This window comes from Paramisgurnus dabryanus, chromosome 11, assembly GCF_030506205.2.
Source record: "Paramisgurnus dabryanus chromosome 11, PD_genome_1.1, whole genome shotgun sequence".
Classification (NCBI taxonomy): Eukaryota; Metazoa; Chordata; class Actinopteri; order Cypriniformes; family Cobitidae; genus Paramisgurnus; species Paramisgurnus dabryanus.
Genome location: NC_133347.1, coordinates 32,660,627 through 32,674,578, shown reverse-complemented (window position 1 = coordinate 32,674,578; position 13,952 = coordinate 32,660,627). Strand labels below are relative to the sequence as shown.

General features: G+C 38.2%; 1 protein-coding gene across 1 annotated transcript in view; it reads left to right on the top strand.

Moving 5' to 3' along the window:
- The first annotated feature begins 295 nt into the window (after window positions 1–295).
- espn (espin) overlaps window positions 296–13,952 on the top strand; it is a 70,276-nt gene continuing 56,619 nt past the window's right edge. The window contains exons 1-2 of the mRNA XM_065247829.2: window positions 296–947; window positions 5,310–5,503. Of these exons, the coding sequence (XP_065103901.1) occupies window positions 654–947; window positions 5,310–5,503 (488 nt within the window). The 5' untranslated portion in view covers window positions 296–653. The remainder of the gene's footprint in view (window positions 948–5,309; window positions 5,504–13,952) is intronic.

The window sequence follows — 13,952 nt, the reverse complement described above, 5'->3', positions numbered from 1 at the left end:
TTTATTCATCCGTTGGCGAGTTTCCCATAAGAGCTTTTTTGGCTTACAGTACTAAACTGCTCTCTTTATACAATACAAACGCGTAACGACACAAAAACTTTTAGTAATATGAATATCAAAATATAGCACGATCGATTAAACTCGACTATAACTAGAGACGCCTGGCCTGGTCCTGCATAGCCTAACGCGCTGTCCCTTTAACATTTGAGCCGGTTTAAACATGTTGCGCTTCTCCTCCCCTTCATGGATTATTCACAGGTTCAGTCCCTAAGGACTTCTGGACGAGCCGTGTGACCAGAACAGGGCCGAACGCTTCACCCGAAGAGCGCGCGTTTATTGCAGAACAGGTGTGACATGTGTTACGCGTGTGAACAACAGACCACAAGGCATTTAACATATCACTCGACCTTTCTTAAGCCATCGAGGTGTTTTCTCGTTTACTTAAGATACTAAACCTAGGTGTGGATGCTCGTCGGTCATCTTAATAGTTATTGAGCGACAGCATTTGGATCTGATGATAAAGAGTTGGGATGGACAGAGCAGAGTGACTGCAGGCTGTGCGCCTTATAAACCTGTGTTACCGTTAGCGGGCTCTCAATGGTGCGCTCATAGTCGCGTGTTTTGAGGGGCGAGATCATCATCATATCTTCATCATGGTGGTGGAGAGGACGCTGCTGGCCGCGAGGCAGGGGGACGTTCAGACTCTAAAGGTGCAGTTAGCGGAGAAAGTGCTCACCGCTGATGTGAAGGACATGCTGGGAGCGACGCCCGTACACCACGCCGCCCGGGCTGGAAAGCTCACCTGTCTACGTTATTTGGTGGAGGAAGCGGGATTACCGTCCATGAGCCTGGCGCGCAACGGCGCGAGCCCCGCGCATGACGCCGCTGCCACGGGCCACCTGAGCTGCTTACAGTGGCTCGTGACGCAGGGAGGATGTCGCGCGGCCGTGAGTATCTTCATAATAAGAAACATGTATATAGTAGAGATATGGCATAACAGTTCGCGCTTCAGACGGTTATTACATATTAACTACCATATTACTCTATGTAAATATAGTTTTGAAATCTATAAAATATTATAATATTTTAAAGTCTGTGTAAACATTAAGTTTAATTCAACTCTTAAGTAGATTACAACCTATTGTCAATGTACCCCTTACAAAAATTAACCATGGTTTTATTACAGTTAAAACAAATAAAATTCCTAGTAAATGTACTAATGTACAGTAATTTAAATAATGACAGAAGTATTTATCTATTATATGTTATTAAATTAATATACGCAGTCAACTTTAAGATGCTAAGAAATCGAATGTCATTAATAGGCCTAGGAGAGTATGTTGGTAACATTCTTCTAACCTTCAGTCTCATGATCAAAAAGTTACCCCTCTGTGTTCCTGAGGTCTTATTCTGAGTCCGGCTGTTTGATCAGCTTGAGTCGTGCTGTGACTAATACCCTGCTCTTAGAGTTGGTAGTGTGTAATTCTGAAATGAAGCCTGTGTGTTCTGCAGCATGAAATGCTTAACATTCAGGTATTCAGTGATGTGCTGACCGTGCACATTTACAAGGGCCAAATGCATCTTTAGTGATTTCATCCAATCTGTCTTAAAACAAGTTTGGGAAAGGGTGGTAACATCATCTCTGCGGGGTTAGACATCACTGTTTCCTTTTGTCTCAAAATGTTAAGTTTGCCATTTATTTCACGGCCGTACATAAAAATGTTCAGATGTTGGTAAAGGAATTTGTGTTTTGTCATGAATATTTATGGCCCATATTACCTGTTGAGAAGGACTGTATGCACAGTTTTAAATGCACAGTCTTAAAATAATCAGCATGAAGTTAAAACAACTTAGTTTTGCAAGTCAATTCAACATACTATTTACATTTTTTACCTGGGATAAGTTAAAATAACTTAGAAAAACAAGTTGAAATTGTTTAACTTAATTTGCTAAGTTAGAGTAACATAAATATGTTTTGATTTGACAAAAATGCATCATTTTTTTACAGTATAGGTATAAATTAAATGTGAGTTTTATTAGGAATTTGTGGTTTAAAGCTAGTAGAACTCTTACCTAATGTTATGTTGCATTTAAGATTGCAGAAGATAATTTAAGTTTGTTTAAAGGTTCCACTAAGGGCTAGTTTTCTGTTTATTTTATGGAATTTACCTGGTTGTATAATGTCTAAAGTCTGTTTATTTAAACCCAAACTCTGCTGAAGGCAGTCAAAAGTGTCTGTTAGCTACAATTTTACATCAATACAGATCATAAAGTACATTTATGATTGAAATGTGATGTGCAGTCAGTCAGGATTAGGCATATGATGCTATTTTCATACTATAAATTCTGAATGTTTTATTATGGTATACAGAAACTGCGAAATAGCAAAAAGTGACAGATGAGGCGTCTCTGTAGACAATCTCATTATTGTGATCGAAGTATCATCAGTAAAATTTATAATCTGAAGCACAGAAACACCCAGAGCATTGACTCTTTGCAGAGATTTGTATTACCTTATAGAAGTTAGCAGGGGCTTCTTGCAGAGAACTATAGGCTTATATATTATTTTGTATATATACATGAAAACATTTTTCTTAAATTTATATAAATAATAATTGCATACAATACACACACAAATGTATTTTGCAAACACAAACTTTTATTTTCTATGCGATTAATCTTTTGACAGCCCTTAGTTACAGTTACACTGCAATTGGCTACTTTTACCATGAGCTCCTGAAAACCACAACAAATTCTTTGTGTGCTTGTGCACACCCGGCGAATAAAACTCATTCTGATTTTTATTTCTTCAGACAGGCAAGTGCGAGGAAGTCTAGAGCGAATATCAGTGTTAGGTCCTTTCACACTGCCAGCGTTTACATTAGAGCAAAACCTTTAAAAGCATATTTCACCAGTGTTGTTAGTTTATTCACGTTGTTTTCATGTACACATATTGTTAACATCACTTTGATCTTGACAGTCCAATTACAATCCTATAGCAGTTGTGTAGAGTTAGTAATACTAATGTACAGTTTATGTTGTTGCATATTTTTCATGTATTTTAGAATTTTTACATATTTATGTAAATGTATATCATTTTTGGTCTATTTCAATTTAAACCGGAAAGGAATTTCTAGGTTAATATGATACTTAAATCCCGTTCTGAAACTGGCCTTACACATTCTTAGAATTAAAGGTACAAAAGCTGTCACTGGGACGGTACCTTTTCAAAAACTTTGTATTGCATGTTAGTATCGCACAAGTACAGTGGGTTACACATTGGTACCAAGTGCATACATATTTCTACCTACCGGTAAATGGTTCATATTAGAAACTTTTTAAAGGTACCGTCCCTGTGACATTTAAAAAATGTGTCCTTCGGATCACAAGTGCTAGTCCTGTATTAGGTCTAGAGGTGCACCTCAGTCACTTCACTGAAATGTAAAAACTATCGGTTGCCATAACAGAGGAGTAACTAGAGCTCCTTCTGTTGTTGTGTGCACATGCATTGCTGGAAGATATCACTGCCATCAAGTCTACTGTGGGGCTTCACATTACATTATTGTGTTTCATACCTGTAGTGCAATACAAACATCTTTTGCCAGTTCAACATGATCTACCAGAGACCCCGGGTCAAAGTAAAGTGCTTAAAAAGCAAAGAGTCTCATTTAAAGAAATTTAAGTTTTTCATCATGTGTCAAACCTGTATGACTGATGCTTTTCTGTGGATCGAAAGAAGCTGAATGCTCTGAACATTATCTTATTTAGAATGAAAGCAATACCAAAAAGGATTATTATTGGTGAATAACTTGAATTTCTGTGTTCATTACACAAAGCTGTCATACTTCATTTTAGGATAACTTTTCCTCCTGGAGCATGGGACAACTCTTTTTCTTATAAACAATCTTACAAAATAAATCAAAAACTCATCTGAAATGCCATATACTGTACACTGTAAAAAGTTGGATCAACTTTAAAAATTACTTACATTTTTCAACTTCAGATTTCACTTTAGGTGAAAAATTTAATAAGCTGTTTGTTCAAGTTAAATACACTTACATTTTTAAGGTGTCATCAATTTAAGTAATTTTAAGTTGAAACATCTTTTTACTATGTACAATATAGGCAAAACTAACAACAGTTGAGAAAAGTGCATGTTTTCCTCAGACAGCAATGATTAGTAAAATAAATTAGTTTTAGTATTTAGTGTAACTTGAATACACTTTTACATGCACATCTTGATTTACATGACATTAAAGGTGCAGTGTGTAATTTTTAGAAGGATCTCTTGACAGAAATGCAAAATAATATACAAAACTATATTATCAGGGGTGTATAAAGACCTTTCATAATGAACCGTTATGTTTTTATTACTTTAGAATGAGACGTTTTTATCTACATACACCGAGGGTCCCCTTACATGGAAGTCGCCATTTTGTGCCACCATGTTTCTACAGAAGCTCTTAATGGACAAACTTTTTTATTAAGTTGTCTCCAATCATGACATGTTTGTCCTGTGGCTACCGTAGCTTCTCTATGCATTTTAAAAGCGATGGGTGAGCTGTGAACTGAGCTGTTGGTTGCAATTTGGAACCTCACCACTAGATGCCGCTAAAATTTACACACTGCACCTTTAAATATTTCACTAAACTGAAAGAGAGTTGTTTATATTTTACTTTTTATGCATTTGTCAGACACTCTCATCCAAAGGGACTTGCAGTGCATCCTGGCTATACATTTTTATCCTGGGAGTTGAACTTGAACCCATGACCTGTTGCACTGCTTAAACAATGCTCTACCAACTGTGCAACCAACATGATCTCACAAAGTTCCGTGGGATAGTCACGGAATTTTTTGCTAATTTTTCCGTGGCATTCTCATGGATCTTCGCATTTTTCCGTGGCCCTGCCACAGACTTTCTTTTCCGTGGCATTCTCACGGATTGGTTACTCAACTGCTTTTTCTTATTTTCAAACCATTGTCGCTTCGGTTTAGGGTTAGATTTGGTGTCACTTTAAGTATTGGTTTATTTTTTCTGATGTATTCTTTTATATTTTCTAAACTTTAATCAATTGTCCCCTGGCGTTTGGGTTAGAGTTGGGTTTGGGAAGGGATGTCATTTTAAGTAAATCTAACTCTAAACCGAAGCAACAATGGTAAGAAAATAGGACAAAACAGTTGAGTAACCAATTCGTGAGAATGCCACGGAAAAAAAAGTCCGTGGCAAGGTCACAAAAAAATGTGACAGGAACACTGTTATCATTACTGTAGTAGTCTATATGCTGAGTTGATATTGTGTTGTGTTACAGGATAAAGACAGCTCAGGGGCCACTGTCCTGCATCTGGCTTCACGCTTCAGCCATCACGACATCATTCAATGGTTGCTGAAGAGTGGGGAGGGGGATCCTACTGTTGCCACGGATACGGGGGCGCTGCCTGTTCACTATGCTGCAGCTAAAGGGGACTTGCCCTCCCTGCGACTGTTACTGGAACACAGCCCACAGTAAGACCGCAGGGTTTTTGTGATGTATGATTTCTACATGAATGTTCTTCAAGGAGTGGTGCTTAAAGGAAAACACCACAGTTTTTCAATATTTTACTATGTTCTTACCTCAGCTTAGACGAATTCATACATACCTTTGTTTTCCCAATGCGTGCACTTAATCTTTGTACGGCACGTCGTGAATGTGTTAGCATTTGGCGTCATTCATTCCTTAGGATCCAAACAGGGATGAATTTAGAAGCCATCAAACACATCAATGTTTTTCCTATTTAAGTACCACAGGGGAGCATCACAGGGTTGACAGAACATTAAAGTATACGCTTACATTCAATTTTTTTGCATGAGACGGTTGAATAACATTACTTAAGATTTTATAATCATTAAGTAAATAACATATGATCACATCTTCCCCTGTTTTAACAAATGTGTTTTATAAACACAACACATTGTCACAATGCACAGAAGATGACCAACACTAAACTTTACGAACCAAAAGCCCAACTAAAGGAAACACTAAACATCACAATGGTGACTTGCTTTTCTCACCAGATTTACAGCAGTTGTTTAGAAGTTAAACTTATCATCCATGATTATAAAATAACTCTGCAAGCAAGTTGTAATTGTTTCAAACAGAGATGGTAAAAGAGAGGCAAATGATACAGACTGCAGCTTTGAACTCTGCTTCAGTGTTACTTTTGAACTTTCTGTAAGATGGAGTCACCCAGCTATGATCATTTAACACTGGGGATTTTGCTGGCTGAAAAACATTTGAGTTTGTCTGTTGTTCCTTGACATCCGTCAGCAGGTATTTTTGTTTTGAATGGCTGAATCTGAGTAAGAACAGGCTTCATTTGAAATCCTGTCACAGAATAGTTGGATTATTAGTTTGTAAAGGATGTATGTGTAGACTGTGATAAAGACAGATTTGGATTTGACTGTACATTTACAAACTAAACACTTTGAAGTAATTCACTTTTCTAGAAACAACTGTAAAGTATTTCTCCAAAACCTCTCAAGCTGAAATATTTAACATGCTACAGTAAGATACCATTATTTCTGTCACTCACTCACTCACTCACTCAACCACCACAAGTCCTTAATGTTTTGGCCACTGTTTGCGCACAACATCTGAAAAGTTAGAAATGAAAACCATAGTATTTTTTTACTTTTATTTTTATTTGGTTTAATTTAAAAGATTAACAATGATAAATGATCAATATTAACAGGGATGAGTGAAGGAAATTATACATCAGTATAAAAGGACAACAGTGTCATAACATACATTAGATTAACATGTGAAATTAGATTCTGATAATACATGATTCAACAAAGAAAGAGTAAATGAGTAAAAATATAACTGATGATAACTGTGAAGTCATGCTTCTGTTCTTGTAAATGAACATACGCACACATTCACACTCACAGCCAGGCATTATTGATTTACTGTTATATTTGACTTTATTTTTACAGTGTGTGTGCACCTTAGCAACAAAACACTTAACATTAGGTTAGGTTTAGGGTTAGGCTCGGGGCTAGTACCAGAGTTATTACACAGTACACACTAAGTACATACAGAACAGTAAAATTAATGGTTTAAATGCTGGTTTTGGTGATGATGTATTCTAAACTCTTTGCTGGTGTGTTATTGGTAGTTACTACACTGTAACAATTCCTAGTTGCACTTAAATGTTTAAGTTTAAACAACTTGAATTAATAAGTCATTTCAACTAAAACTACTTCAACTAGACTTTGACTAGTTGTAAAAATTAAGTTGTAATATAGCTTAAGCCCATTCAACTTTATTTTTTAATTTATACCAACTCCTCAAGAAAGCTGAAATGACTTGTAAATTCAAGTTGTTTCAACTTAAAAAATAGAAGAGTGGGGGACGATACACACTTGAATAAAGCAGGTGGTAGGAGATGAGCGGTCGAAGTATAACCTCAGTCAGTATTGTTTTACAGGTGTAACTGTAATACCTACAGTAACTGTAATATGTAGAAACATCGTACAGAAGAGTAAAGAGTCAAATGTTTTTATTTGTGTGCATTGATAAATAGAGTTATGCAGATTCAATCCTTACTTTAACTTTGGACAAAGAGTAAAAAGTTGAATTAAAGAGAGAAACTGCTTATGTGTAATGGTGTCAGTCTCACTCAAGAGATAAACTAATGGGATACACAAATACTGTTGAATAGAGGTGGCAGACTCCTCATGGAGGAGAGAGATAACCGTTTATCAGAGGAGGGCACACACAGATTTGACTTCTCTTTTGAATACTGACAGGCCGATCGATACATCACATAGTTTACTGCATTGTGTTAGGTCATCATTTATGACAGTGATGCTCACTGATATACAGTAAACAGTATTGGACCAATCAGTCACTGAGTCAGTGGCACCTCAATTATGATGAGATGAGATTACGGTGTAGGACATAATGTCAGAGTATGTTAAGGTGGTAGCATTGGATTGAACTGACATTAACACCGTATTGCGTCATTATATGCATTATATATTTACACACATTTGCTCACAGTTGCTGATGTGAATAATAATCAAATCCTGTTTAGGAATGATGTGATGTTACAATACTTTTCTAAGCAGATGGTCTGAGGACAAAAGGAATTTGTATGAGTTTGAGTTGTCTCAAATACAATAATAATAATAAAACCCGCCCTCAGCATCACATGGACAAAAGCAAATTGTGCAAAAACAGATACAAATTGGCCACCTCGTAAAACAAATACGAATTACCATGAGATTGTGTTGGAAAATTTCGTCTGACAGATAAAAACTTTTTCAGCTTTGGACTTACATTTGAAGGATGGGCTCAAGCGAGAGACCAGAGTATTATTAAAGCTCATTAACTAGTAAGCAGACACATGCTAGTAAATGCATAGCTTGAGTCTGTCAGTCTTCCACAACACTGTAGCATTCTGCCAGTTAGTTTAATTTTTTACAGGGATGAATCAGGTAAAGCACATGTTTTGTGTCTGTTTGTGTTATCTCATTGTTATTTAAGGCTGGCCGGTCATATCGGACATTATCGACTCCAGTCAGGCTTGAGCGCTCAATGGAGTGAGGTGTTGTCCTCATTAGCGTATCAGTGTCTTTTGTGAAAGAAGAATATGTCCAGAGACAGATACGGATAAAGCTGACAGGATTTATGACAGGAGATCAAACTGAAGTGTTATTGATGTATATCCTGAAGACCCGGCCCTCGGCTGATAAAACTAATGACAGATTTCACATGAATGCAGCGGTCATAAATCTCAACATGGATGTAAAGAAAGAGAGAGGCAGTAACACAACCTGCTAATACAGATTAGAGACACTAACTGTCTCTAAATACCCCAGTGTCAAATAAAGGAGGGGTGGACTTTCATTTATATTGATTGTCAGAGGTCTTCAACATCTTTCAATTTACAGCCTAGCACAGACACTTCTTTGGATGGATTGTTACGGTTTTGTAAAGTTTATATCTAAACTGTAAAATTGTATATTTTGGAAGATGTTTGGGCAAGTTTGGCTCTTGTCCTAGAGCAAGAAAGTCCATCATCTAAACAAATTACATCTGAAAGCTTGGGATATGTAAAGACGTTTAGTATTGTTTGTGTAAAAATAATTAATTCATAATTAAATTATGCAGAAAGTTTTACAATAAAAATTACAAAATTACAAAACATAAAAGCAAGAGATACATTTTAGATGCAAAATTTCACTTCATAGTTTGTGTGCATTTGTGTGTGTGTGTCTGTCTGTCTGTCTGTGGTGTATGTGTGTGCGTGTATTTTTCTGTCTGTCTGTTTGTATGTGGTGTGTGTGTGCGCGCGCACTTTTGTGTGTCTGTATGTGTGTGTGTGGTTTGTGTGTGTTGTTCTGGACCTCCCACGCTACAGTTTAGAGTCATGTGTCTGTTAGAGTTACACTCATGAAACATTCAGATGTCTGATCACTTCCTAATGACGGATCCCTTGATTAATTCCTTTTCCTGTTTGAAATATTCAGCATCTCGTCATTTTTCTTTGAAAGCCTCTAAAGTCACATGATGATTTTAAAGGGTTTTTGATATTTCAGATTAACAACAAAATATAAATCATTATAGTGCTAACAGTTTAATTATTATAAATGTGTTTGTTTATCGAAATGTGTGTTTGTCTGTGTGTGGAGTGTGGAATCTGTGTACGCATTGCCTAAACTAGGAGTAAGCACACTTTGTGACACAAGTTACACAGATATAACACACAATATCAAAGTTGTGCATCATAGGTGGAGTTTGTCCAGGTACTCCAGTTTCCTCTTGTTTATACGGGTTAATCAATAAACTTGTTTATTGATTAACCCGTTTCACCATGAATTAAACCATATATACCAGAATGGCATGAATAATAAAGAAAGAAAGGCTGCAAGTGTGCAGACAACATGAAATGACAAATTGGGAACACGCTAGAGAGACCAATCCACTTTGAGTGTAACTAGAAAGAGCCAATGAATATTGGCAGATATAGTATTGATGAACTGCATTTTCAGGTTTTTGTTGAGGAGCCGAGCCAGAGAGGACTGGCCGCTCAGCACTGGTACAGTAACCGTGGGGTGGGGGTGTGACGTCTCTGTTCCCTACCTTTAGGGAACGAGGGTTACATCCGTAACCGAGACATTCTCTTTTAGTTGGTCACTTCGACATCACATTAATGACGGATGAATTGGGAATGCCTACTAAAGCGTCCTTCCAGTGCCCTGTATGAGTAGCCATGGCAAGGGCCTTACGCAGAGAAGGCCAGTCAATACTGTTCTTGCTTAACCAATTAGTGACACTTTGATAACACTGGAAAGCATACCCATTCTGTCTCAAGGCTATACCATGGAAAAATATACATATGGGATCCCAGGGGTTGCTACATATCGACACCAAGCTTGCAAAAGGTTTTCAAGAATTCAACAAGTGAAAGGCTTTGGAGGGAGTGGCAGAGTTGGAAGTGCCAATATGACACTTCTGGTACCGATCTAGCGCCATTAAGCAGACACTTGAGGCAGGTGCTTCTACCCGTTTAAGGTGAGAAAATGTGAGGATACCGGCTCAACACGCAAGATATAGAGCCTAGCGAACATGTTAGGTGGCACCCAGCCTGCAGCTCTACAAATGTCTGTCAGTGATCCGCCACATTCCAGCACCCAGGAGAAAACGACACTTCTGGTGGAGTGAGTCGCAACCTGAGCGGGCACAACATGCCCCAAGCTTGGTAGACCACTGTCCATTGCCCAGGAGGGAAACAACACTTCTGGTGGAGTGTTGCAACCTGAGCGGGCACAGAGTGCCCTGAGCTTGGTAACCCCCTGTCCATTGCCCAGTCCTTGCTCTTCAGACCTAGAGATGTGGGAAACTGCCCTTTTGCTGAGAATTTGAGGTACCGGCGCCTGAAAAGCCAGCGGCAGAACAAAAATGAAATGCAACAAAATATTCTCCACACTGCCTTCCTCTGGGGGAGGGAGTGGTCTGGTCCCCACCTCCCAAAGAGCAGTCCCCACCATCTCTAGGTCACTCGTCTCAGGGTCACTTACCCTTGTGTTTACCACAGGGATTTGTGGGCGGCTGGGCGGCCTTCTCACAACCGACTGATACTGGGCAGGTGCAGACATAGAGGAGGGGCCCTCTGAGAAATGCTGAGCAAAGCTCCCAACCAGGTCACCGAAGAGGTCTGGGACACGGGGCATTCAGGAAGTGTGTCTTGAAAGTGCTGAAGATACCCTGTCAATGTTAACTGCTTTATTTACTATGAGGTGTAAATTGTGAACGAAACATGGGATCCATGTGTAATCATCTTTGAATGCCTTTTGGTTATTGGATGCATTGTCTGTGGTAATACCGGCTATTTTATTTAATGTCCAGTTTCCATTCTTCCTGAATTTTCTCCTCAAAGGCTTCTTTCAAACTCTCCCTTGTGTGCTCAGTCTTCAGGCCCTACAGCCCAAGCACCAGGAGTGCATCTACCAGGATTTTGTTTTGTACTGCATGGTAAAGCACTTCAATATCTCTGCAGGTCTGCTTGTCCACAGATCCGTTGTGCAGGCAGGAAAATGGTTTCTGTTTGAGATGTTTTGAAATTAGGTCTCTGGTTTTGGTGTATAGTTTGGGAATCTCTGTATACATGAAGAAATTTCTTGGTAACTGGTATCTGGGGTTGAACTGTTGAAGCATCTGCTGAAATCCATGCTTTTCTACAGTGAAGGCAGGAACTTGAACCATGCATATGAATTCGGCAACTGCCCTATTAAGTTTCTTAGCTTTGTGTGAGTTTTTGTCATATTCTCTGTGCCTTTGAACAGCTTCTGTTAAGGTTGGCTGGGTTACATTTTTCTAACTTGTCTCCTGACTCTTCTCGTGTACATCCTCCTGTGGATGATTCTGGCAAAATGAGAGACAGATATTTTAGTAATCTAACATACTGTCTGACAATGACAAATAAATCAGTGGAGGCTATAGGGTGCTAAGGTTTTACTTGTTAAAGGGTGCTCTTTTAAACTCTGAATGCAAGCATTAAATTCTCTCACATTGTGACAGGACGAAAATATTCATCATGAACTCACAGAAAGTCATGTTATAGTCACAATAAATTTGATTTATTTATTTGCGTCCATGGCACGAAATTCAGCTTTTTTGTGCCTTGAACACAAATGTCTTTTTCGTGTCACTCGCACAAATTTCTATAAATAGTTTTTTGTGTCATTTTATGTATTGTTTCCTCATTTTTTTCCTGTTTTTAAATCATTGTCGCTTGAGGTTGGGGTTTGGGTTAGGATGTACTTCAGAGGCGGATTTAGGGATTTGGGGGCTCAAGGTAAAAACCATGTGTCTGGGCCCTAACTATGCACCCTTTACTGTATTTTTCTATCTCTTTTCTCATCGCTATTTCTCAAGGTTACATACGTTTTAGCCCCCAATGAGGTTGAGATTAAGATAGATAGATAGATAGATAGATAGATAGATAGATAGATAGATAGATAGATAGATAGATAGATAGATAGATAGATAGATAGATAGATAGATATTGTGTGAATAATATGATTGGATTTTATACTAACGGCAGTACTACATGGTAAAAAGATGTGTAAAACATTTATGTACTTTTTTATTTTTCTTGGTGTACTGAATTTCTTTAATATATATTCATTTAATGCCACATTACATCCACAATATATTTTAAATTAAAATACTTTGTATTCAAATGAACATAATATGATGAGAAGAACATAATATGGCAGCTCACCAAGTACACCTCTGCGTTTTGGGGCCCCTTGGCAACTCGGGGCCCAAGGCAATTGCCGACCTTTGCCTAATGGGTAAGTCCGCCCCTGATGTACTTTTATGTATTGGCGCTGCCACGCTTTAACGACAACACACAATTAAACTCCAGTCACACTCTAAGAGGCAGGAGCAGAACAGACAACTGGTCGGCACCGGAAATAAAAGCTGAATATGCATTGTACCTTCCATCTATTTATACTCCCCCGCCCGGGCATGGCCAGCAGATGCAATTACCGCATGGCAATATGCATTGGCTTTTTCTAGTTACATTTGAAACAGATTGTTCTCTCTAGCGAGTTCCCAATTCGTCAGTCATTGATGGGAACTGTACCTGATTTTTTTACATGGACTTGAAGGAATATCATGAGGGCAACAAATATAATCCAACAAATACCAACTTATGTGATATAATACCAATACCAAGTGATAGTTTGGGCAAAAATGTGTATTACCCCATGATTTACTCACCCTCAAGACATCAGAATTACATATGTCCATACTTTTTCATACGAAGACATATTCAGATATTTTTGAAAATGTCCAAGCTCTTCCAATCTTTATAATGGATGAATATAGGGTCCAGCTCCTTCATGTCCAAAGAATGTGCATTCATTCTTCACAAAAGTAATCTACATGGCTCCAGGGGGATAAATAAAGGCCTTCTGATGGTAATCTATGTGATTTTGTAAGAGAAATATCCATATTTAAAACAAATATAACAAGCTTCCAGTAATTTGCATTCAGGATAGAGTATCAGCTTAATGTACGCACTTTTCATAGTGACGTATGATGAATGCAGAGGGTTGTTTTGCTCCTTGCTCTGTGTTCCCACATTCATTATATGTCACTACAAAAGTACTTTGGATTTGAGTGGACTAGAGAGGACGACATCATCTGAGAAATCTTTGTTGTATGAAGTGGTGGCATTTGAAGGTGTGGTTCTCCTTAATATCAACTGTCCAGACTCAAAAAGTTATACACTTGTATTGAGCGATTATACATTTGTCACAGCACACCACACAGCTCGCTTGCAGTATAAACTTAAGGTGGTGTCAGAGATCATCAACATAAAAAGACACAACAGAGACAGGTGGTTTAGGAGTGAGGCCCTTATCCACAGAGAACAACAATGGCTTTTCCTCC